We start from the raw sequence: 26684 nt of genomic DNA, 5'->3' as shown, positions 1-26684 counted from the left end.
GCAGCAGCCCCAGGAGCACTGCAGGACAAGGAGCAGCTGAAGGTCTGAGGACCTGGAGCTCTGCACGTTCACAGAGGTCACCCAATCTGCCAAGGTGTCCCCAGCTGGCAGCCAGGACCCAGGGACCAAAGCCGGGCATGCAGAGCCTCCTGACCCGGCACACTAACTGCCCTTATCTCAACAGCACAAATGCTCCTGGTTCCTTCTTGCCCTGAACCCCCTCTCAGCCTGGGGGCAGCTTCCAGCAGCCATGGTTTTGGGGATGCCTCAAGAGGGGAGCTGTGCACAGAGGGAGCTTTAGCTGAGAGAGGTGATGTGAATGTCTGAGGAACATTTCATCACTTGAGGCGTGCTGGATGCAGTGCCCACTCCCAGGCATGGATGTTCCCTGGATGTGATCACATCCCTGGCACACAGGCAGCCAGAACAATGCCTGACAGCTCAGAGGAGGTATCTGAGGTTTCCTGCAGTATCAGAGGGAGAACATGAGCAGTGAGGTGCCCTGCAGAGGGGAGGGTCCTGCCCAGGGCACACCCAGCCTGTGTGGGTTCTGCAGGTGTCCTGCCCTCCAGCCCTCCTGCACGCTCTGCCTGCAGCAACTAGGAACACAAATGAGCACTCACACCTTGGGTGTGTGAACCTGAAAAATGTCACTTTAATTGAGATGCCACTGAGCTGCCCTGGCCCTGCTCCGTGGCCGTGGAGCTGGGGGCACCCACGCTCCGTGCTCTCCGTGGCTTCGCAGGGACAGGTGGAGAAACTCTGTGTCCACGAGACTGTGCCCAAACAGGAACTGATCCCAGCTCATTTGAAGCGGGATAAACTAAAAACGGCAAGAAGCCAAAGACATTTTTCAAACTTTTGGGAAAGTACTGGACTACTGGAAAGCTCAAATTGCAGCTATCTGAAAAATATAAAGAGAGAATTCATAATAGTTCAGGCTAAAAACTCCCTTACTTTTATTGTGTAACACACACTAAACTCCAGTGGTCAGGAAAGGTCTAATGAAGCTCAAGAACCACTGCCAAGCTCCTGGAGGCTCCAGTGTGGATCTGCTGGAGGAAGAGCTGAGGTAAGGTGTGTCAAGAGCCAGTGGGAAAGACCCCAGTCTATGATGAGGTGCAAATGGGTTTGGCACACACAAACCACAACCCCAGCTCCTGAGTTCCAGGGGGAAGTATAATTGTAGCTCCAGCACTTCCAGAAACCATCCAGCCCCTTGCTGCTTTCATGGAAGCCAGAAAATTGCAGGTTACAGACTCCACTGGTCATGCTGTGCCAAAAGGGATCTGTGAATAGTTTAACATTCATAGGAAGGATTCTGAGTCTATCTGGACGGGGCTCTGAGCAGCCTGGTCCATTGGAAGGTGTCTCCCCATGGCAGGGGGTCTGCAATGAGGTGGGCTTTAAGGCCCTTCCCAACCCCAGCCATCCAGTGGTTCCAGGAGTCCGTGACTGCCTATGCATTTTTATATGGATTTTAATATGAGGGCTAGGGATCTGACTTGCAGTTTGCCCAGCCCATCTTGCTATTGACTCCAGAAAGCCTTGCAACATTTACCAATACATTTCAGTGGCTGCAATGCATTTTTGCATTATTAAAATGCACTAGATCAAGAAACTGATTTTGTGCCATTTAAAGTACACAAGTTGGTTGCATGCCAGATCAAGACATAATAGTAAAGGGCACTGTACTGATCTCCTGGGAACATACTTGCCCAAGATGCTCTGGATAAAATCCTTTAAATTTTTGGGTAGAGACTGATTAGCTGTATTTCTTCCCCTTCCCAGTCTGCATTATGAAGGGCTGTCCTCACAGACTCTATCCCATTTTTGAGTACAGATCTATCAGCTCTGCACACTCCTGGAATGATGGTGCTGCTTTAGTGTGGGTTCAAGTGGAACAAACTACGTCAGCTGTGTAACCAAGGGCAGAAGCTCCCAGGACATAGTGGAGATCATTTCTCATGCAGTGCCATCAGCAGAACCAAAGCACATATTCCAGCTTTATGTCCCATCACTAATCCTCCAAAAGGATTTCTGCTTGGTCCATAGTACAGACATCAACTCCTCACCAATTACACGAGGATTCTTGGCTGAGAACAAAGCACTTGGCTTTACTCAGTCTAAGACCAGCCCTGAGACATCAGTGGTGGATGCCCAAACTGTGCCTGCTTGTGTAGGTTTGTGTTTCTCCACCTGTGAGACTGCCTGTGCTGCCTGGGATCACTGCACCCCATTAAAACCTCATTAAAAAACCCCTTCGTGTGCGTGACTCAGAGCCACCACTGCCAAGGCCAAGGGGTCTTACAGGGAAACAAGCACAACAGCTGAGGGACGTGGAAGGAAGAGCAGTTAATCCAGGGAAAGAGGGAGGAGAGAGGAGATTTCAAATTCTGATTGGGGTGAGAGAGCATGATGCTGATTTTGTGTTAGACTGGAAAAGTCCCACCCAGCTTCTGCGAGGAGCAGAGAGAAGGCAGCGTGCCCACAGGCAGCCCCTCGTGTGCCCAGGGGCACTGCTGTGCCCTGCCTGGAGGGGCTGCCTGTGCCTGGCACAGCGGCCTCAGCACCACCACCAGTGACCTACAGCTGCCTCGTGGTGTGCTGCTCCAGAAGCGCCCCGCTCCCGCCCTGAAAAGGCCAGCGATGCACTTACCTGGTGGGAGAAAGGCTGTATGCTGCTGTAACTGCATGTTGGCAAGAGCTTGCTGGTATTGGAAGATACCAGTGTTAAAGACTGCGGTGGCACCATTGGTTTTTTCAAGCGCAGGCCTCTTTGGTAAGGGGGGAAGTACAGCTTGAGGAATTCCCTGAATGGTGGATGGGTATAAAAATAAAGTCCAGTAACAAAAAGAAAAAAAAAAAAGGGAGGGAGTGGGTGGGGTGTGGAGGAGGATGGGAGGGAAGGGGGGAGGGAGGGAGGAGAAAAGGAGAGAGAAAAAGGAAAAAATAAAAATCAGTAGAAGGCAAAATAACCAGGCAGCACCATGTTTCTCCATGAGCAAGCAAGCGGCATAGCAGACTGAACTACCAAATAAAAGGCGAGGGAACAGCTTTCCAGGGAGCACTGTTTGCCTACCACTACAGCGGCACAGGGAGCGGCGCGACGGCCGCTGCGGGCACCGGCATCAGTGCCACGCCAGGGAAAGCTTCGGGTGGGCCAGGAGCGAGGCTCTGGGGAAGCAGCACTGCTAGCTCCATGAGGATCACACGTAGAAGCCATGTTAATAGTCACCGTCCGGAGTGGATGGCAGGGCCGCGGTGACACCCCAGTCCCCGGGCCCCAGCGCTGCCCGGGCATGCAGAGCGCGCCGCATGCCGGCCCCGGCCGCCTCCGCGCCACCAAGCCATGCCAACGCCCCTGCGCCGGCACCCGGGAGGGACAGGGACAGGGACAGGGACAGGGACAGGGACAGGGATGGGGACGGGAAGGGCCCGGCGGGGCGCGGGGGCGGCGGGGAGGGCACCCAGCCTGGCCCGGCCGCCCGCACGCCCTGTGCCAGGGACGCGGGGAGGGAAACCGGGACGTTCCATTGCTACACATTAACCCCAAACTCGACTCTACGATACAGCTACATGCCAAGCTAAAAGGTGAAAGGTCATAGTACCAGGTCAAAGGTTGCCTCGAGGGGTCGCTTCAGTGATTTGACAGCCGACTGAGTCTTAATTAGCAGGCAGCGAGCACATGATGGCAATGGCCAGTGGGGTCAAGCGCATTAACATAAACAGCAAGCAGAGGTGCGTCATGGGGGCAGCAGTGCATTTGGGGAGGTGAGAAAAAACAAATAAAAACAAATCACCGGATGCCGTGTACAACGGTAACAAGACTAGGCATGCACGGGCCGGCGGGCAGGGCAGCGGGGCGGCAGGGGGTGCCCGCACGGCCGGGCTCACGCGCGGCCACCGCCTCGCCCCGCCGGCCCTGCCGCCCCCTCGGTGCTCCGCTTCCCACACCCACGGGCTCAGCACAGGCGGGACCCCTGCCACCACAGCCCCCCGCGCTGCCTCGCCTCGCCAGCTCCTCACGGGGCCAGGCCCGGCTGCTAACGCTACGGGCCTGCGCCGCGCCCGGGACAGCCACCGCCAGCCCTCGGGGACACGGGACGGGGACAGCAGCGACACGGTAATCCACTCCGAACTACACCTCTACAAACACGGACTTACAGAAACTAAACACGGGTTTATCTGGCTGTGCAGCTGGCCAGATACACATCTGCCCACACACACAGATGTACAGCCAACCAGAGACACAAGGAGCCCACGCGTACAGACACGCACACACGTATGCACGCACAGAGGTACACACAGGAACTCCGGACATCGGCAGGCAAAATTAGTCAAACACCTCAATGGTCTGGAACCACTTCACAGCACATCTGGCACCACACGCTGAGAAAGCTCATTGCACCGGGTAGTGACCGGGTCCCCAAGCACACGCACCCTCCTCAGCAAGGACAAACACACATCCACCATTGCCTCTCCTCAACGTACGGCTACGTCCACAAGTGCTCCCACACTCACCATGGCAGCTGCAGTCGCTGCTGCTTGGGCAGCTGCAGCTTGGTTAACCTGGTACTGGGCAGCCTTGATCTTGGCTTGCAGGTGTGCGGGAGGGTGAAAATATTTGCACTTTTCCCGGGAGCACCTCCCTTTGATGTAATCCATGCAGACGGTGACGGTGTTGTCGTTGGTGTCGATCATGGCGCTGTCGGCGGGGTGAGCGAACCGGCAGTCGTTCTCTCCCCGGTTGCAGTTCCCACGCTGGTACTCTCGACACACCTGTGACACCAGGAAAAGAAAGACACTCACTTTGGGTGATGGGTGCTGCAGGCACGGCTTGGAGCAGAGAAAGCTTTTTGAAAATCTGCCAGAGCACCCACGAGGAAGGGGTCTGGCCCAGGCGGTGCACTGCAGGGGCATGGAGGGCTCAGGGACCTGGCAGCCAGGTCTGGCTTCTCCAGAGTCCCTTCTGATGTGAAGGAGCATGAAACCCCACCGTGACCAGAGCCAAGCACACAGCAGGTGTCACTCTGGCTCCCACTGAGCTGCCCAGGGGGCTGTTTCTGTCTCCTGAAACGTGCCGTGGCTGCTCTTGGTCACCACCCAAGCACCCCAAGGTGCTCAGCCATGCCCTGCTGTGACCTGGATATGCTCCATGTGCTCATTAGGGTGAGTGGATGGCGTGTGGCCACCCCCAGGGAGCCCAACCAGGTGGGCACTCTGTGTCCATGTGCCCCCACAATCCAGGCACCTGCCAGGAGACAGCAAGCCGAGCCCACGGTGGTGGCACAGCCCCTGTGCTGCCCAGCCACCACCCTGGGGAGGTGGGGAACAGCTGGAGCGGCCACAGCTGGAGCAGCCACTGCTCTCGCTGTCACACGCCAGCAGCCAGATGGAGCTGAGGGCTCACACACTGCAGCTGCGTGGGTGACAGCCCCCGCAGTGTCCCCGTGGGCTCCAGGCAGCCCTGAGCCCACACAGACCCCCAGCCACTCCAGCAGCACAGACACAGACTGCGCCACCGGCGGGACAAACACCACCCCCTCTGCACACATCCAACCCAGTGTCTGACAGACTGACTGACACACTGACACAGGCTCCTGTCATGGTCAGCTCTCCCCAAACTGCAACAATACACACTTTGCATTCCAGATTTCCAAAGGCCATCGGAAACAAGGGGACAAAAGCAACCGGTTCTGCGTAAAAATAAACCCCTTTAGTAGATGGAATTTCCTGTTCAAGGTGGGTGCCTGTGAGCTTGGATCGTAAGTATTTCCTCAAGGACCTTGCTCTGATCCCTGCAACAACCCAGATTTGGTGGTGGTTTGGTTTCCCTTCACACCAGTCCTGTGGCTGCTGTTTAACCCTCGTGCCAGTGCCACCTGCAAAGCCTCCATGGGTATGAACTGACCCCCTGCAGGACCAGGACCAGGTCAGCTGTGAAAACATTTGTGCAGGGCCACTCCTGCAGGACCCTGCTCATGGGCTTCTTCCACATGGTGACAGGCTCCAGGTGTGTATTGACACTGAGCCAGGCCCGGCCCCTGCTCATCCCGTGCCCTCTTGCTCAGGGCTCACAGAACAGATTCTGCAGCGTGCCAGAAACAGCTCAGGCAAATTCCTGGGCTGGAAAAGATCCACTGGCCTGCCAGGTAATCCTGCAGCCAGATCCCTTGCCTGGTCCAGTCCCCTGCAGTGACAAATGGCAGCCAGCACAACAGTCCTGACTGCCCCAAGCTGACCAGCTCCAAGAACTTCTAAGCTGCTTCTTTCTGGCAAAGCATGGCCTGTAAGAACCAAGCAAGAAACAGCAGCTTGGCTGTGGTCATTCCTGACTTGGGAACACTTCCAATAGAAAATGATGGCATTCCAACAGAAACAGCTGTTTTTGATAAAGTGTTAGGCAATTCATTTTTCTCTCACTTTCCTGTCCTTCTTGCTTCTTTTCTAGTTCACTGAAGAACCACACTTTGTTCGAGCTATTTCCTGCAGGGGAGGACTGTGAGGAAAGCTGTGGAAAAGCCTGAAGCCATGACATTTCCATCCTGAGATGCAGATTCCTTACAGGAGCGGCTGAAAGCACTGGACACCCAACACCTGCACGCTGTCAGCGTGAAATCCAGATGAAAGCAATCCCACTGCTAGTATCAGTCCCTGACCTCACTTCACCAAGATCACATTAATTCACAAGACACAGTGCTGCCCGACAGAGCTGTGGTGTCTGCCTGCATCCCTGAAAACCCCAGGTGTGCCTACTGAGAGCTTTCAGCCTGGGAACAGCCTGGCTCTGTATGCCAGAACGTGTGCTGACTTAATTCCTGCCAGAGTATATCACTCTTGAAAATAAATATTTAAAATTCTAAGCAGAACCAATCATACTCCAAGATTAGATGCTAACATCATTGTGGTTATTTTTCTCCAGGACAGTTCATTCCAAGGGAGAGTGAGTGGAGCCTTATAAAGCTCTGACCATGCCATAACAAATGGCAATGCCACGGCTGCAGCTCCCTGGAAGGGCAGGTAGACACTGCTGGCTCCTCTGGGAGGCAATAGCCAGGTCATGCAGAATCCCCAAAATCCATTCCGCATTTCTGTAGCCTATAAAGTACATTCAAATATTTTGCTGTTCATAAAAACTACATGCTCATTTAGTGTTTGGATACTAAATTTGGATACTCCAGATCAGATGACCACTGTACTGGAAAGCATTTGCAAATTATGTTCTCACCTACATGTTTCACTGTTTAAACTGAATTTGCAGAAGGGAAAAACAGTATTGTGACCCTGAAAGTGCTACTCTATCATCTCCCTCTCATGCAGAGGAGTTTGGCTCAGCAGTGCAGCACTTCTCTGAACAGCAGTATCAAGAGAATGCAGCATCCAGAGGGACAAATCCTGCCCACTGAGGTCACAGACGACATCAGCTCCCTGTGCCCAGCAGTCACAGCCTGTGGCCAGCACCAGGGCTGCCTGGAGGGGCACACAAAGGGGTGCTGCTGCTTCCCTGGCTGCCTGGGGACAATGGTACAGCCTGCTTATGGACCAGGATGCTTTTGAGCCCTCATGTCCCACCCTGACCATCCATGGGCACTGCAGGGCTGGAAGCACAATCAAACACAGCAGCTGATCTTGGCAGCACACCCCAAAGGGTTCCCACCATAGGCATCCTCCTCTCCAACTCATTTCCAAATCCATTATGATTTATTTATGAATTTACCTAATTGCATTTTGGTTTTAATCCACCCCTGGCAGGTGTCCATCTTTAAACAGAGTCCTCAAGGGAAAATCCTCCCTGGGTGATTCCAAGCAGCCCCCCGTGTGCCAGCTCGGAGTCGGCACGGCTGCCTCCCTGCAACCTGAGCGTGCTTTGGGGAACGCTTCCCTCGGGGAAAACATCTCTAAAAAGGGAAGTGATGTGATCCCACAGGAGGGTGACCTGCGGCGATGTGAGCTCTGAGAATAGTGACAGCAGCAGCGGGAAATGCTGGCTGCCAGATGACCCTGCACACTGCTCCCAGCTCGCCCCTTCTGGGCAGCAGCCCGTCAGTCTGGGATGCAGCTAAGGAAAAGGAATTCATTTCCCTTGGAAGGAGAGTTAAACCCTGGTAGTGCACAGGCAGAAGAACAGAGTTACACATACAGCAGGCTGCATAAAACAGAGATCCTTCTTGCTCCTCCCAGTGTGCCCCTGAGCTCAGTGAGCACACCCACTGCCAGAAGGGAGACAGCAGCAGCCGTGCAGGAGACAGCAGCCTTGAGCCCTCACCCTGCTGTGTCCAGCACACACCAGGGTGACAGCAGGGCACCCTGGCTGCTCAGCCTCCCTCCTCGCTGCCTTTTAACCCAGCCAGAGCTGCCAAGCACCTGCTCTCAGGCTGTGCCCATGGGCAGAGCTCTGTGCTCTCAGGCTGTGCTCTGTGCTCTCAGGCTGTGCTCCCAGGCTGTGCTCCATGCTCTCAGGCTGTGCCCAGGGGCTGAGCTCTGTGCTCTCAGGCTGTGCTCTGTGCTCTCAGGCTGTGCTCCACACTCTGAGGCTGTGCTCCCAGGCTGTGCCCATGGGCTGTGCTCCATGCTCCCAGGCTGTGCCCATGGGCTGTGCTCCATGCTCTCAGGCTGTGCTCCAGGCTGTGCTCCCAGGCTGTGCTCCACATTCTCAGGCTGTGCTCCAGGCTGTGCTCCATGCTCTCAGGCTGTGCTCCAGGCTGTGCTCCAGGCTGTGCTCCCAGGCTGTGCTCTCAGGCTGTGCTCCACATTCTCAGGCTGTGCTCCACATTCTCAGGCTGTGCTCCAGGCTGTGCTCTCAGGCTGTGCTCCAGGCTGTGCCCACGGGCTGTGCCCCAAGCTCACGGCAGCCTGCAGCCCGTCCCTGGCTCCCCGCCCACGCTGCCGCAGCACCGATAAGGTGCTAAAAACACTGTCAGGCCTTTCAGATAAGGGAGATTCGGAGCGAGGGAGAGCAGCAGCTCGAGAGCACCGACACTTGTCAGGGCTGTCGCGGGGGTGATAAGCCGGGGGGGAGGCCGGCACGGAGCGTGGGCACCGTCTGCCCGAGCAGAGAGGCCGAGTCATCTGCACCCAGCAGCTGCAGCTCTGCACCTCTCCCTAGTGCCCAGGGGCTGTGCCCCCACCATGCCAACGCCTTCAGGGCACACACTAACGGCTCCGGGGCACCCTTGCTGCTGCCATGATCATTCCTGAATATTCCCATTTCCCTCTGCAAGCGAGGGTCAGAGGCAGAGTGGCAGCCCGAACTTACTGTACAACCACCCAACCACTCCTCGTTGTTACCGTCACACAGATACCACATAACCAGCCCAAGTGAAACCTGCATTATTTGCTTGCACAAGGAAAGTATTTCCCACCTAGAAGACATAACAAATGATAGCACTTGTGAGATAAGTTCCAGCAGGCAGCTCCTACCTCCAGCCTGTCTGTCCTCATCAGCTTCTGGGCGGCGGCGGCGGCGGCGGCAGGGACCGGCACGCCGGGGTTCCCTGTCACCAGCATCGGGGCCGTGGGCAGGATCTCAGCAGGGACCAGGCCTGGCGACACGGGCCCCAGGTAGGGGTTGAAGGCGGCTGACGCGTTGGTGGCTAAGCTGGGCGCAACAGAAAACATTGGCTGCAAGTGGAGACAGGGAAACAGACAGTTAACATTTGTTGTGCAGCAGCGTGCCATGCTGTCACCAAAACAACTGCTCAGCATGCTCTGGAGCTGAACGAGGTGAGTTTCTGCTGCTAACTGGAAAGGAGCGTTCGCTGCGTTTGTGGCTCGTGGGGAACACCCGTGCAGGTGCTGCAATGAGCAGGAGCACGGGACAGGGATCCCCACCAGCCTCTGCTGGCTCTCCTGCTCCTGCTCCTGCTCCCTGCACACTCACAGCACGTAGCGGCTCCTGCAGCAAACTCACAGGGGATCCACACTCCTGCAATGCCATAACGAAGGACAGATGCTCTGTGGGGTCACACAGAGCCTGGGGCTACCGGGGGAACGTGGGCACACCAGCACAATGCTGGCTCTTGGGGAAAGGCACCTGAGAGCCCTGACAAAGCACCAACCACACTCCGCTTCAGGCACAGGCAAAGCTCTTCTGACCCTGGTGCAGCCAGAGCTGGCCCAGAACTCCTGAGGTTTCACAGCCACAATCCTCCCATTTTACAAACAGGCTGGCCTTGCAGATAATCAGACACTCACTGCATCAGGGAGATGCTTTAGCTAGGCCAAAACATTAAACCAGTGGAAGAAAGAGCACATGCAAACATGATTTTATTTTGTTTGTTTGCAAGTTTTCAAAAGAGAGTCAAGCACCCTTGTGGGTGAGAAGATAATTGGGTGTAGAGCCCAAATAATGCTGTGAAAACCCAACGCTGCGGCAAGGATTAAATAACTCCCCTGCCCCCAAATGCAGTGTAACTGCCAAATAAAATTCAGCCAGGAGTGTTTGTCTTTCACTATCTAAATAAGGCAGTTACTCAAGGCATTTAGGTTCTTTTCCCCAACTAATTTTTAGAGTGAAAAACAACTACAGAGTTAACACAACTCTTTCTCTGTTTCATATCAATTTAAGGCAGACAGCAGAGAACAGCACATGTTTCTGTATTTCTGAGGAAATGACTGAATTGTTTGGAAGCAAGAGACATTGGAAATAATGAACAAAACCATGCAGGGATTACTGGAGAAAACAGAATGAGAGTTGTGTAAATGGGTATAATTTCTGTAATGCTTATGATTCTTCATCCATGTGAATGAAAAACAACCAGGCAAATATTACAGGAAATTAAATATTACCCTTAAATACACTATTAATTAACTGCACTTTTCATTACTGGGTTATCAGCTATGTAATAATGAACTTCAAAATAGAACCAGTCTGTTAGTGTGTAACTTAAGAGATGCTGGTGTTTGATTTCAGCCCAATACACTCAAACAGACACCTGTGTGCCTGCTGTACAGCAAATAAGAGTACCCCATTTACTTTCTACTGAGCTTATTTTCTAGCAATATAAATATCCTGCAGCCTTTTGAGCACTGCAGAATAAGAGCATGTTATCAGAGCCAGCTGGCATTGCTCTGAAGCTCCCAGGGACACTGGGATGTGCTGCACAGTCTAAGTGGGGACAGCCCCCTGTCCTACAGCCCCATCAGCACACGGCCACTGCTGGGCCAGGGCACAGAGCCACAGAGCCACAGAGCTCTCTGCTGCTGGATGGGCTCACACTGCTGATGCACCAGCCATGGCCAAGCTGAGCCGAGCTCCCCCTAAACTAAAGCTCAATTCCAGCAAGCAATTCTCTGGGACAGCTCCCTTGAGTGAAGGGAAAACACCCAGTGGGCATCCTCTCAGAGCCAGGAGTTTCCTAGAGCACACGATATTGCAAAGGAAACGAAAATCTCATGCAGATCACTCCCTTACCAAACTCTGAGAATAAAGTTGCGAAAGATAAATGAACCCAAGATTACTGAAATAATTAAAAATATCACTTCAGGCAAGGCAGAATTAAGCAACACCAAGACATACAGAGGGGCATTTCAGTGATTTCAGAGGGCATTTCAGTGATTTCAGAGGGGCATTTCAGTGATTTTAGAGGGGCGTTTCAGTGATTTCAGAGGGCATTTCAGTGATTTTAGAGGGGCGTTTCAGTGATTTCAGAGGGGAGTTTCAGTGATTTCAGAGGGCATTTCAGAGGGCGTTTCAGTGGGCTCCTCTCCCATTCCCGAGCTCTGTGGGGTTTCCCTGGCGTGCCAGCCTGTGCTGCCACACCCAGCCCAGCTCCTGGGGTCCCTGGGGTGCACCTACCACGGGCTGCAGCGGGGCTCCGGGCATCATGGCGTTGGCCAGCTGCATCTGCTGGGCCAGCATGGCCATGTTCTTCTGCTGGATCAGGTTATTGCGCCCATTGATCTCCAGCTGCGTTTTTAAGTGTGGTGGTGGGTGAAGATATTTGCAGTTTTCCCTTGAACATCGACCCTGAAGGAGAGAAAGGACACAGTAGGATTAGAAGCTGCATCTTTGTTCCTTATGCCATGGGCTAAAGCAAACACAAGCAGACACACTTACCAGATACCTGGAAAATGAGACCTTACATGAGCACAATGTAAAAGTCAGAGCCAATTACTGCTAAATGGGTAACGTGGAACTACAACATGTGTGGCTGGAATCAGAGGAGCAGTTAACCAACCTGATTCTGAAATCCAGACTAAACTCAATGTTCTCACTTCAGTGCTGGGGTTTAGGCTGTTCCACAACTCTCTGGATGAGATCCAGAGCCCGGCAGTACGTGTTGTACATCCCAACCACTTAATGTACTTCATACACTCAAATGCTTTACAGCCATAAAAAATAATTCCTGTGATCTAATGCAATGTCCTCTGGCTCCCAGGAAACAAGGAGCCTCACTGCTTCCCCACTGACACCAGCATCTCTATCCACCTAGGAGATGGTCTTTAAGGAAAGCTGTCTACTCAAAGACTACCAGAATACACCACAGCCCCAGGTAAATTGTGCTTATGCTTTGCTATCACCAGCTACCATCAAAACACTTACATCCTCCTTGTTTGCATGTAGCTCTGGAGCTCAGGACACCTTTAACCTTCAGTCTCTTTTAATTTACAGATCTTAGCCAATTTCCCAGAAGAAGTGCAGACTCGTCTGTCTGGGAGCAGGGTTTCTTGTCTCACTTTTATTCCACGGACCTTTACCCACAGAGCGCCCAGGAGCTGGAAGCTGCAGGCTGGAAACCAGCGGCACAGCTCTCCCCAGAACACGGGCAGCATTCATCCCCTGCCCCTGCAGCCAGCAGCTCCCAGCTACCCCATCACTGCATCCTGCTGACTGCACCAGCAGAGGGCAAGGCAGATTTTCATCCCTCTGAACCGGCTCTGAACTCTTCCAACCATTACAAAGGGAACACTATAAGTGAGTAAATTCAGAGGTGGCAGGGGATGCTGCAGTGCCACACTAACTCCTCACTCTTACTGGAAGTGTGGCTGCAAGCACACGTTTGCTTTGCTCTCCTTGCAGCAGTAAGTCTTTTAATCGCATGCTGCCCCTCCTTTTCTTTTTTCGGTGTTTAATGCACAGATTTATTTCCTACTCTGTATAGTTCACTTTCACAGTCAGAAATGAAGAAACGCCATCCGCTCCGGATGGGAGCAGGATGTGCCTGACCTTGCTGTGCTCAGCCTCTGTGACACTGTGACACCTCATCAGGTGCAGCACAGGGCTCAGCACGGTCTGGTGATCAGGCCTTGCATTGGGAGGACTTTTCACCTTGCCTTCACGGGAGCAGGAACTGGTACCTGTCCCCAGGCACCTTCCCACAGGGCACAAGCATCCCCAGCTACTCACCATGGTTTCACTCCCCACAAAGCACAAGGCACTTTGGGTGAACACTTACAGAACTGTGGAAAACGTGGCAAACTCAAACTAGAGAAAATGACCAATCACGCCTTGGAAAAATCACTCCCAAATTCTACATTCAGAAAATCCAGGGTATTCCTAGAAGACTTGGATCCTCTGACAGGTGTGTTGGATCATGACAGTACACCTGGGTTTTTCAGACCCGCACACAGGTGAGCAGGAGTGTGCCCATTTCTGTGTGGTCACCACCACACTCTTCCACACACCACCAGCTTTCTGGGCAGCACAGCACACCCTGCTTTTAACATCCCACTATATGTTAGGAATATAAGTGCAACTTCTATGATAATAATCTCCTTCTAGAAAACACGCCAATTGTATATTTAATAATGGAAAAGCTTTCTTGGGATTCCCTTCTGACACTGCAAGCTCCTTTACTGGCTGAGTCTGTGATTGCGTAATTTGAAGTGGCCATTCATGGTCAGACCTACAACCCTGTATCATTTAACAGGCCACCTCCTAAAGACAAAAGAAAAATCTCCTTGTGGCCAACAGAGACTCCAGTGAGCGCCGCACATCCCACCTGCCCATCACTACTGTACAACTCTTAACGACTGACAGAATTTTCAGTACTGAAACCCGAGTGGGTGCTCTGGGGGTGCTGTGGCACCCACCGCCGCTGCTGGAGCTGCGCGTTCCCTCAGCCAGGGGCTCTGCCTGGGGCTGCCTGCCCCGCTGGGGATGCCAGAGCTGCACAAGCAGCAGCCACAGCTCAGCGGTGCAGCTGGAGCTCAGGGAACGCTTCTGGTCCAAAGCAAACACACAAACACCTCCCCCTGTCAGGGAGCACAAATCCCTGTGGCCCGGCGCGTTTGAACCCGACAAGGAGGATTCTGCTGCTACGTACCAGCAACTATTGCCTGAAAATGGGAAAACTATTTATCCTGACGCCCAGGGGTTTTACAGGAAAACATTTAACTCCACGTAAGCTATGGTTTCCTTTTTAAAAATAAACTGCTTGCAGGAGCTTTGTGTTGAGGCTGCCTGCCACATTCAGAGAAACCTTTTCAATATCTCACGGGGCTGCACGGCTGCCTTGCAGCAGCCAAGAGTCGGTGACTGACACCTGTGAGGCCAGCCAGAGGAAGGGCTGCCATCCCCGAGCTGATGCACAAGGCTGATGCACAGCCTGCCTGCAGACAAGCCCAACACCTGCTGCAGGGTCACTGCACGCAGGGGACCACGGGCCCCTCTGCCCAGAGTGGTCCCACGCCGTGCCCAGACCTTGGTTCAGGCAATGGGGGCAGTGCTCGCCCCCAGACCCTGCAGCTCCCCCAGCCCACAGCCCAACAGCCTGCCATGGGGGGCTGTGGGTCTAGACACCCCCAAACAACTCTCGGAGCGAGCAGAATGCCAGCTGGGGGCAAACACACATCTCGGGGCACAGAAGTGAGGACATCGCCCCTGTGAAGCCCCCTCAGCTCCCCCAGGGCACACGATACTGATGGCAGCGCTCTGCAGACACTTTTTAAAGTGAATGCTTTCATGTGAAAACACACCAAAGTGACCGCTTAATGACGTCTTTGTGTGTGATTCCTGCACATAAAAGCCTCAACCCCTCTAATGGATCATTTGGCTAGCACAGCTAATAGCACTCCTACGGGAGCTGTCCTACTGCCATGAAATACAACAGGATTTAAAAAAAGAAAGAAAAAAGCAAACAGAGCAAGCAGACTGCCAGCACACCAAACAGAAGGAAAGACACCAGCTCAGCAGCAAAACCCTCCCTGTGCTCCTGCTGTCTGTGGGTCCCTCCTCCTCCTCCTCAGCCCCGAGGGAGCACAGAATGGTCCCCAGTGCCACAACAGTGCCATGAGGATGGGGATAAGGGGACATTCACACCTGTGCCACTTTTGTTTGCACCCACAGTGATATCAGCTGAGCACCTGTCCGGCCCAGCCACCCTGAGCTGGGGTGAGGGGGCTGCTGGGATACCCCCAAGTGAGCCCAGTTCTCATTTCATAACAGCATCAGCAAATGCATCAACCACATATGGACATACAAGTACTTACATAAATTCTTTAACTTTTAAAATTTTAATTTATATTTATCTATTTAAAATTTTATGTGTTTTTAACATTTATATAAATATTCAATGCAATGTGTGGTTGATCTCGGTATTACTACAAATGTTTGTATATCCCCATGTCTGCACAGACACCACGTATATATCAATCCATCAGTATTTATACTGACACTCCCAGGACACACAAACTCTGCAGCCCGGGATGGAGCAACACTCCATTTCCTCCAAGCACCCCTCCACGTGTCCCCAGCCAGTGCTGGACTCCAGGACATGAGGGAATTGGGTTTTTCCAGAGGTGCAGAAGGAGCAGCCTCCCCCAGCCTGAGGGGCAGCCCGGGGCTCCCAGCACCACCGGGAACCATTGGGAACCATTGGGAACCACTGGGAACCAGAGCCCTTCCCAGGAGAGCCCCAGCTGCTCCCTGAAGTGCCAGTGCTGCTGCCAGATCCTTGCAGAGCAATCTCTGCTAATCCATGCCACGCTCACCCAGGCGTGCAGGGAGCCACGGCTCCAGAGGAGAGCAAACGTGACTTTGTGTCTGGATCAGTACAACACAGGGCAGGTTTAATCTGTTTGCCAGTGCAGGTTCCCGTGGTGCCCAGCTGCAAGGGGGCACAGCAGCGGCACGCTGAGCAGGTTCTGGGATTGCTGTCATCCAAATCCTGCTCACAGCTGCAATCCCTGACAGGCACTCGACAGGCACAGAGCACTGCTCAGAGCCTTCACCAGAAATGTGCCCTGAGCAGACAGAGCAAATGAGCGGCAGCAGAGGGGTGAGGCCCCACCACTGTGCCAGTCGCTCTGCACAGAGCCCAGGACTGAGCCCATCACGGGCACCCGCTGCACAGGGACCCCAGCCGGGCACCCTGACACCTGGAAATCACTGCTGGATTCACTGCTGGATTTTCAGACACTGGAAATGAATCCTGAAATGCCAGCACACCCACATCTTTGGGGTTTTTATTTACAAGAGTTTATATATTTTATATATATTTATATTTATATTTATATTTATATTTATATTTATATTTATATTTATTATACCTTTCCTGATTTTCTTGTTATAATTTTAGTTGTATTTTTCCCTTATTTTTAGCAAGTACAGTACCTTGACATGCTGTTTTCAATACAATTTAAACATTATTAGAATACATTTGTCAGGCAAATATATTATTGACTGAAAAATAATTAATTCCCCAACACTACTGGGGAAAGTAATTATTAAAATATTATTTTATTCAAGTGAAGTTGAACGATAAATTCTGACTGAAATTTGGGACGTTTATTAAACTTCATTTCAAACCAGGATTTGAGAATACAACTAAGCACAGGTGAAACGAAGCACTCTGAGAGGAAAAGCTCTAAACGTGAAATTTCATAGCACCACAGAGTCACAGACTTGTTAGGGTTGAAAGTGACCCTAAAGATCACCCAGTTCCAATCCCCCTGCCATGGCAGGGACACCTCCCACTGTCCCAGGTGCTCCCAGCCCTGTCCAGCCTGGCCTGGGGCACTGCCAGGGACCCAGGGGCAGCCACAGCTGCTCTGGGCACCTTGTGCCAGGGTCACACCAGACTCACCACCCTCACAGAGAAGAATTTCTGCTCAAAGAACAAATTTGCCTGCACCTATCCTTTTAGACAAATAAAACATTTTCTCTGAAACCAAGGTCAGCCTCAAATGGGAACTGTTCTGGGGATCAATGCCAAAGCTTGCAGGTAAGATTTCAAATGAATCCCCTGAGTCCTGCTGCGAGATGCCACTTTTCTCAGAATGTGGGAGGCAGACAGTGAGCCCTGCCCAGGCGCACGGCAGGGGCACAGGTACCTGTGCACAGGTACAGAGCGGGTTCATGGCACAGGGGGAGCAGGGGCTGCTGGCACCTGGAAAAGCCAACAGCTGCTGTCTCAGCGTGAGGAACTTTCCCCCAGAGTGTACAAAGGATCCAAGTTTGAATGAGCAGCATGAGAAATGATCTTGACTCCCTTCAGCAATGCCAAACCCAAACCTCCGCGGAGCCGCGCGCTCTGCTGGCTCTGTGAGGGCTGCTGGCACCTGACAAAACAAACCCAGGGGCTGCAGGGCATCCCCTGAAATCCCTGAAAGCGCCATGGAGAGGTGCCCTGATTTTCAGGAATGCAAACAGCTCCAGGTCCCTGACTGACACATGCAAGAGACGTTTTACAACACAATAAACCGCCTAAGAGGGAATCATACTGCTTGATGACATCCAAACCTTTCTACTTAATTACCACACACCTCCAGTACTGCCAAAATAACCCAGAGTGGCATGGAGGCAGCAGGGAGAGCTGTCAGGGCTGGGACAGAGCTCTTTGGGCACTGCAGAGCCCTCAGCCTGTCAGAGCAGCAGGGACCCCTGTGTGGGTGCCATGCCCACTGACAGGCTGCCGTTGGCAGCTGACACCAAGTTCTGCCTCTGGCCACCAAAAATTTCACACTTGTGGCTTTTCTGTACGGTTGGCTTACATGATAAACAAATGAAGGCCATTCAGTCTAGTCAGTAATAAAAGCAAAGAGAGGCCAATGTAGCACAGCTGGCACCCAGGACAGGCTGCTGGGGGAGGCAGGGTGCACATCACCCTCACGGCTCTGGAGCTCCAAGCAGTGCAGTCTGATGTCACTGCACCACTGAACACTACACTTCCACAGCGGGCTGAGGGAGCACTGAAGTCCATCAGAGCAGGTGAAAGTGGACACTGAACCCCTTGGAGCAGCACGGGGTGACCCACAGGTGTGACAGTGAAGGTTCACGGCTGTCACCACCACAGTGCCACTGACTGGAGGCATGTGGGGAATGGCCAGTGCTGCCCTGCCTTGCAAACCCAAAGAATGCGAGAAGTTCACACAGGAATGGAAGGAAAACCAGCCAGAGCTTCCAGTAACAGGACACATCAGGCCAGTGGATGCCTCTTCCAGCCAGAATCCCACTGTGACTGAAAGGACAAACCCACAAATGCACGTCAGTAAGGCAGAAAGCACTGCCACTGTCCAACAAGAATTTTAGGAACTAAACAAAGTAGAAGAATTTATCTTTTGGGGAAAAAAAAAAACCAACCAAAACAAAATCAGGGAATCTTTAACAACTTCTAAGAAAAAATTCCACCTGTTTTCCACAAGAGGGAACTTTTGACAAGACATTGATTTCCTACAAAACACCCTTTAAAATCAGTCAGCGCGGCTTGCCAGGACCGGCGGCAGAAAGGAGACCCTTAATCAGCAAATCAGGAGGAATTAATGAACCCAGCCACATTCACCTACGAGGGCAACACACGAGCCTCGTGCCCAAAGGCACCCCCAGATCAGCAGCAGCCTCCAGCACCGTGGTGCCCATCCCAGGGCACCCCCACATCCCCCTGCCAGGGACCACCACCTCCCACCCCAAAGCACCCTCCTGTCCCACACCTTTCCTCTTCCCTTCTGTTGCCTAGTAATCAACTACCCCTGGTCACTTTGAATTTTATTTTTTTTAATAGCTCATACTGTCTGGTTTGAAGTGAAAATCAAAGAACAATCATTAAAAGATAAATATTGGGCTGACAGAAAACTAGCCTTGCATCTTTCCTTAAATGTGCAAGACAGACTGAACACAGCTCTTCTCCCTTTACTCTCCACCATATCACAATTATCACATAAGTAGAATTGTTAGCCTTGGCCTTTGTTTCTGCACGTGTCGCCACCATAAAACCCATGGAGCCTGATGGGTACATCACCCTGGAATTTGGCAACTGACAGAACTCGGCACGTGCAAAGTAAAACAATCAAAATTACTACTTGTTGTAGTGCTAAAGTGCCATAAAAGAGTAAAACAAAAGAGAGATGCTCTTTCCCTGGTGTACCCAGCCCTGCTGTAGCCTCGGGGTCATGAGCAGCTTAATTCTACATATCAGAAACTATTTTACATGCTGTGACATTTATGTGTCAGTTTTCACACCCAATCTGTGCCAGGCACTATTCATTTCCTACCAGCCCTGTCCCTATTTGCTTCCAGATAAAGTTTCCCTCCCCACCTGCTGCAATCCCGTGTAATTAATTGTACCTGGGCACAAGCAGCACCCGAGCCAGCAGCAGCTCCAGCAGGACCCGGCTGTGCTGCCGGGGCCCTGAGGAGCTGGCACTGGGCTGTGCCCTGCCCTGTGACACAGCAGCAGTGCCCGCAGCCAGCAGCCCCTCTGGGGACAGGGACACCTCCAGGTGCCACGGGCACCATGCCACCCTCCCAGCACCAAGGGAAGCGCCTCAGGCTGCTCTGAATGTCTGAATGAGCCCTCGGTGGCAGCGCAGGGCAAGGCCCCGAGGCAGCTCTGCATGGCCAGCCCTAACACACAAAAATAGCTTGTTTATTCCTCCTGAGGGGTTATTTTTACACCAGGAGTACTGGGTGGCCATGGCTGTTGGCTGCTGCGGGTCCCAGCGGAGGCACGTGGTGGGGCCAGGTGCGCCAGCCCGGCATGGTGCTGGAGTGGGGACATCCCCACCCTGCCTGGGGCACAGGGGCTGGGACAGGTCCGTGAGGGATGCCTTTAGCCACTGCCACCCTGCCAGCCGTGCCCAGCACACAGGAGAGACACCCTCCACCTCCCCCGGCATCGGCCAATGCCTCCAGGCTGCCCCGGAGCTCCAGAGGGAAAACCTCTCCCGAGCTGCTCCTTCCATCTCCCATCATCCAAAGGAAAGCCCTGCTAAATCAAAGTGTGCCTGTGGCTTCCAACGAGGCAGGAACAACTCCTCTGTGCACACCCATCAGGCAGGGATAGCTCAGGACAGCGCTGCAATGCCACCCTGGCTGCACCTGTGCCAGGTGTGCTCACATTGTGAACCAAGGTGCAGCTCTCCCTCCACAGACCAAACAGTCCAAGTGCATTCCTGCAGCATCCAGGTAACGTTCTCCTGGGGTTCACAGCTCTCTATAAATCCTGGCTTTAGTGGAAATAAGCCCAACATAGTGAAAGTGAACATCCCTGAGGGCCACAAATAACAAATTAAGAGGCAAGTGGGAGCAGGACGGAGCGGAGTGGGACAGCGGCAGAGGAAGCTGCTGGCAAGTAAATATTGCCCAACACGACAGCAGGATTGGGGAAAAACTGACAGAGTGGAATAACAGGAAGCTTAGTCACTTCTGGACAAAAAAAGCGAGCATGTGAGTGGGGCGGAGGGGAGCGGAACACCGGGATGGATGGGAGGGCTGGGAGAGGAGCGGCATGGACACACTGCCCTGGGCACTGCCCTGCCCTGGGTGCCCTGCTGCACCAGCCCTGCACACACACAGCAGGGTCCTGCAGGGCAGGCATGGACACACTGCCCTGGGCACTGCCCTGTCCTGGGTGCCCTGCTGCACCAGCCCTGCACACACACAGCAGGGCAGGGTCCTGCAGGGCAGGCACAGACACACTGCCCTGGGCACTGCCCTGCCCTGGGTGCCCTGCTGCACCAGCCCTGCACACACACAGCAGGGCAGGGTCCTGCACAGGCAGGGCAGGCACAGACACACTGCCCTGGGCACTGCCCTGTCCTGGGTGCCCCGCTGCACCAGCCCTGCACACACACAGCAGGGTCCTGCAGGGCAGGGCAGGCACAGACACACTGCCCTGGGCACTGCCCTGCCCTGGGTGCCCTGCTGCACCAACCCTGCACACACACAGCAGGGCAGGGTCCTGCACAGGCAGGCACAGACACGCTGCCCTGGGCACTGCCCTGTCCTGGGTGCCCTGCTGCACCAGCCCTGCACACACACAGCAGGGTCCTGCAGGGCAGGGCAGGCACAGACACAGTGCCCTGGGCACTGCCCTGCCCTGGGTGCCCTGCTGCACCAGCCCTGCACACACACAGCAGGGCAGGGTCCTGCACAGGCTCCCCCAGGGGAACTGTGACCCCTTAACCCACATACCCAGCTCCTCCCCAGCACGGAGAGCACCCCAACTCAGCATGGAGAACACTGGTCTGGGGTGGACAAGAAAGCACCACCAACAGCCCCCAGAGAACACTGTGCTGGTGATGGAATTACCGTGGGTCTGGCGGCTCTCAGGCCAGCTGGTACTCAATCACAGAGGCACTTTGCAGAAGTCTCAGGAGTGGGGAGGAAAGCTGAAAGGAAGATCAGATTTCCCTGATGGCAAGGAAAGTACCCATTACTGTTGAAATATGGTCTGCCCGTCACTGATGAGGGGATAACAGCACTGAGTAAAGGGACCAGAAAAACACGAACCCAAGACTTTACTACATCATCCACAGAGGCAAGAGAAAAGACAAATTTGGAGTAATCAGAAGCCAGATAAAGAAAGCCACCAAACCATGGCCAACTGATGACAAGCTTGAGTAACAGTTTTTTACTGCTTAGGCAAATGAGGAAAGAAAAAGATATAAATAACAAAGGGTACAGCAGAAGAGAAATAAAAAAACTTTAAGTTTATAGTTAAAAAATTCATACAGGGAGAGTCAATCTAAGTAATTCAGACTTCAGGGACAAAAAAAAATGATACCAAAAAATGTTGATGCATTCAACATTAGAAGGCAAACAGAGAGTTAAAAGTCTTTAACAAAGAACAAATTGAAGCAAGCAAGAGTAGGAAAGGGAAAGTGTCGTGTGTAAACAAAGGGTGACACATCAGGTTTGTTTTACCTTGCAAGGGTGCATGAGGCCCAGTAAAAGCTTCCTAACCAAATAAACACCCCGCAGTCCCTGCGGGAACCACCGGAGCCGGGGCAGGGCTGGAGGCCCCGCTGCAGCAGCACTGGAGCTCACATGCAGCTCACATGCAGCACCGCTTCCACTGCGCCTCTGGGACGCTTGTCACATTTCCGTCACAAAAACAAACCGAGCCCGGCCCCGAGGCACTCAACAGCTCCCTGGAAAACAAGCAGGAGCAGAGGACACCCCAGCAGGGGCAGGAGGCTCCGTGTCCTGCGGCAGCCAGCAGGGCAGGGCACAGAGGGGCACGCAGGGCACGAGCAGTGCGTGCTGCATTTCTCACCTGGGGGCTCAGCCATCCCCAGGATAACCAGGCAGGGCAGGGTGCAGCCTCCCTGCCCTCGGGGCAGTGTCCAGCCCCACCCCTGACATGCCCACGACACGATCCAATAATCATTAACGCTGCACATGGAAGCACCAACCAACACTGGAAGTTTCAGCCCACACCAATGCTGAATCCCTTGCTCAGCTCTGCGCTGCACTGCTCAGGAGGGGAAGGCAGGACACAGAGCTCAACAGGCCCTATATCAGTCACAGGTTTTTTTCTCATGCAGCTCAGGAATAATTTCCTGCACTAAGTGCTTTCCAGGCCTCTTAACATTGATATTGCAGATCAATATTTCACAAAGACAAAGCTGTCTGATGGATGTGTGTACTCATTTAAGCATCTCTTAACAGGCAGTGCTGCTGTAACTACACACTCTGCACCCCTGCTACCCTCTACCCCAGAGGTTTGGCCTTGCTCACTTTCCACATGAAACAAAATGACAGCAAAATGACAGAACAAAGACCTACTGTAAGGCAGTGTGCAAATAAAGACAGTATCTATCTGCTCTGTCCGCACCAGTGCAGTGCAAATACAATTACAGCTACCAGGAAACACTGCTTGCTCTCAGGAGCTCTCCAGCCTCTCTCTGTTAAAGCCTCTGCATAGGCTTTGCTGCTAAAAATGCAGCTCCTTGCTAGAACAAACACTCACATAGAGCAGGACCAGGTGAGATTCTCTGTGTGCTCAGAAATGCAGGGTGAATACTTGATGCAAAAGTCTTGAAAAGCTCAACTCTGTCAGGCACACACTGAGGAGAGAAACGCTCAGAAAGGCTCAGAAAGAGGTGACAATGACACCAGAGGAGCAGAAAGGTGTTTTCAGTGTCTGTAAGGCCTTGCAGAGCTCGTGGGCATGCAGGAACACAGAGGTGCAGACCCACCTGCCCTTGCCACGCTGTGAACAGAGCAGGTCAGTGCACACGGACCCGTGACAAACACAGGCGGCAGGATTTATTTTTCTGAAGTTAAATAGCCACAAAACGTGCCGAGCACTGCTCTGCGGTCAGAATTCCCTCTGATAGTTTATTTTCACCTGCCATGTCCTGTCCCAAAGCAGAGCTGTGCAGGGCTCTGCTCCTCCCGAGGGCAGCTCGGCTCCCGGGCCCATCCCAGCAGGAGGAACACACAAAACCCCAGCCCAGCGGCAAAAAGGAAAGAGGAGCAGCACTGTTTTACAGATGCAGACCTTCTGTGGGAAGCAGCATTGTCAGGAAGAATTTCTTTACAGAAAGGGTGGTCAGGCCTTGGCAGGGGCTGCCCAGGAGGCGATGGAGCCCCCAGCCCTGGAGGGGCCCAAGGAATGACTGCAGGTGGCACTCAGCGCTCTGGGCTGGGGGACAAGGGGGGGATTGGGCACATGTGGGACTCGATGATCCTGGAGGTGCTTTCCACCCTAAATGACCCTGTGGTTTCTGCTGCTGGCAGTCTGATATCGTTGTAGGACATTTCAGCAGTGTCACCGCCTTGGTGCGCACGCTGAGCTGCAGGAAATGCCACCTCTGCAGATCCTCTGTGTGTGTGTGTGACCTGAAGACTCAAACACTCTCACTTCAAGTGTTCAGCCACATAGCTGGTGGGAAATGAAAAACTTTCCATGTGTGGGAGCCAACTGAGCTGATGAAACAAACAGGAACATTCAGAGGGAGGACTGGCGTATCATGATCTCACTGCAGAAGCACTTTTTCCCCAAGTTCAGCATGTGTGAGGCACAATCAAAGCTCCAGAGATGAGAGCATCAGCCTCGGGGCTGGGTTGCAGGGCTGCCTTACAGGTGCTTGCTCTTCAAAAACCTCAATTCTCTTTTAATATATTTCACTTAGATCTATGAGAGGAAACAACTTGTTTGTGAGTATTAAAAGGAAATAAATATTGAACTCCTCTCTTTTTCATGACCTTTTTTTATCTGAGACCTGACTCACTCTAAAAGTAGTAAAACAGCAAAGTAGTGAAATAGAAAATGAGAACTCTGTACCCCACAACCTCCCTACAAAGACACAGGCTGACAGAGACAGCCTTGCCCACCATCATGCCCAAGAGCTCAGAAGCCCAGCACTCCAGGGACATGGAGATGTGCTGCTCCCAACAGCTGATCCTGCTCTTCCCTGGCCCCACAGCCTCTGGGAATCCCTGCCTCTGCAGCTGCCAGGGCTCGGACAGCTTTCACACAACATTGAGGAGCAGAAGCTGAACCAAGTAATCTGTCAGGTGATCAAAACAGAACTTGAGCAGTCACTCAGAAACACTTCATTATTTGTGATTTAAACAGAACAGAGAAGAAAGAATGGAACAACTACAGATGGTGCTGGACAACTGACCCATGGCTGCACTCCAGACAACGATAAAATCCAGCAATGCCTTCCAAATTTTAAATATTAAATACGAGTGTATTTTTAGCAACTACGATTTTAAGTACTTTTAAGCATAAAGTAGCTTCTTAATTCACAAAAGGTCTTTGCAGTTTCTGAATGCTCCTTTTTGGGTAAAGTCAACACACAAAACACACAGCCTGAAAAAAACCTGGAGGAGTCATATGCACACAGACATACATTATATATAAAATACAATGAGCACACACACATACACAAACAGTCTACAGTGCGTGTGTAGCCCAGAGCACAACAGCTGACAAGTATAACAAATAACTTCAACCTTCCAGTGTTGCTACTTTGTCAGTGTCTAATTCCTTAGGTATCTAAATTTACCGGAAACATCTAAACCATAAATATGTGACAAATGCTGTGTAGAAATATTTTACATTGTTACAAACATTAGCAGTGTCTTCAGCCAATGGACTAAACAGGGACAGGAGACCTCACTTCCCTTCTGATTTTCAGTGCTGGACTTAATGAAGCCAAATGCTAAAGGATTCCAACAAGGCAAAATAGAGGTGTGCTTTCCTCCACAGGAACAAAAAAAAATCCATCAGCAAGTGTTATTTTTCTCTTCAGATATATTTAACCCCGCCAGTAACCACGTTTGGAACTAGGTGCAAAAGACCTGTTGCAAAAAGCTGGCAGAAGTGAGGAACAAACACATTTTGTCAAGGAATCTGGGAGCCTGCCTGCACACTACACCCTCTGGTATCTCCTGATCTCCCTGGCTTGTGCTTTGCTCTGGCTTCCCCTTCCCCTCCCATCTGCTCACATAGAGCCCTCTCTCCTGTGTTATTGCCAGGTGCTATAACAGCATCTGACCTCTTCAGCCTTTTGTCTCTCTTCCGTCCCTCCCTTTACTTTCTTTCTCTCTTCTGCCTTGTCTTCTCTTCTACTTAGAGACTTAATCACCTTTACCACTCTCATAAAAACTCCCATTTCCTCCTGCCCAGTGCAGCCATGGAGAAAATCCCAAGCCCTGTCCTGGCTGCAGTGAGCTCACTCTGTGCTGCATGTCCATTTTGCCAGCTGCAGGGGCACACACCATCACTTCTGCAGCAAATGCCCAGCCTGGTGAGGTGCTCCCTGGACTCGCCAACCCCACCACAGCCCTCCATTATCACCTGGAAATTTAAATCAGAAATCAATTATTTTACCATGAAACAATTCCTTGTGTTCCACTGTCAACAGAGCTTTGCATTTTAAGGTACTTTACTGGGAATTAAAGCTGCCATATCCATCCATCCATCCATCCATCCATCCATCCATCCATCCATCCATCCATCCATCCATCCATCCATCCATCCCTTGCATGCCTAGCCCAAGGGAAGCACCTCACTCTGCTCCACAGACAGGAGGTGCAGCCAGCAATCAGCCAACAACAGGAGTAAATAACAACTAGCAGACACAAAGTACTGACTCTTCTGTTTCCTCTAAGGGAACTCTTTAACCCTTCAGTTTGCCCAGGCAGGGGCTTTCCCAGCTCACCTGCATTTTTATTTGGTTACAGCCACTGCAGACATCTGGGCTGTCTCCTGACTCAGCTCACTGCAGGGAAAATTTTACCAGGGCACCAGACAAGCAATGGTATGTCAATGCAGATGATTTTCTGAAAAAATCATCCACCCGACAAGCAGAAAGCAACCAGAATTGCAGGCACAGTTTCCCACCTACAGCAGGCTGTAAACCGTGACTGCACTGCGAGAAAGGGCAGGGACAGCAGCCCCAGCAGCCCGTGCAGCTGCAGCCCAGCCTGTCTCTGATGGCACAATGTGCTGCTGCCTGCTGGATTCTGCACAAACACACTGCCAAGTGTGCTCTTCCTTTGC

General features: G+C 52.5%; 1 protein-coding gene across 4 annotated transcripts in view; it reads right to left on the bottom strand.

The window, feature by feature from the left end:
- MBNL1 (muscleblind like splicing regulator 1) overlaps window positions 1–26684 on the bottom strand; it is a 45283-nt gene that overhangs the window by 10394 nt on the left and 8205 nt on the right. For 2 of the 4 annotated variants that reach the window (XM_058030778.1, XM_058030779.1), the window contains exons 2-6: window positions 11801–11971; window positions 9424–9624; window positions 4525–4782; window positions 3612–3665; window positions 2660–2813 (exon numbers count right to left, since the gene is read on the bottom strand). In XM_058030778.1, the coding sequence (XP_057886761.1) occupies window positions 2660–2813; window positions 3612–3665; window positions 4525–4782; window positions 9424–9624; window positions 11801–11971 (838 nt within the window). The remainder of the gene's footprint in view (window positions 1–2659; window positions 2814–3611; window positions 3666–4524; window positions 4783–9423; window positions 9625–11800; window positions 11972–26684) is intronic. The other 2 variants (XM_058030780.1, XM_058030781.1) reach the window with 1 other exon arrangement.

This window comes from Melospiza georgiana, chromosome 10, assembly GCF_028018845.1.
Source record: "Melospiza georgiana isolate bMelGeo1 chromosome 10, bMelGeo1.pri, whole genome shotgun sequence".
NCBI classification, from domain to species: Eukaryota; Metazoa; Chordata; class Aves; order Passeriformes; family Passerellidae; genus Melospiza; species Melospiza georgiana.
This window is presented reverse-complemented; position numbering and strand designations above follow the sequence as displayed.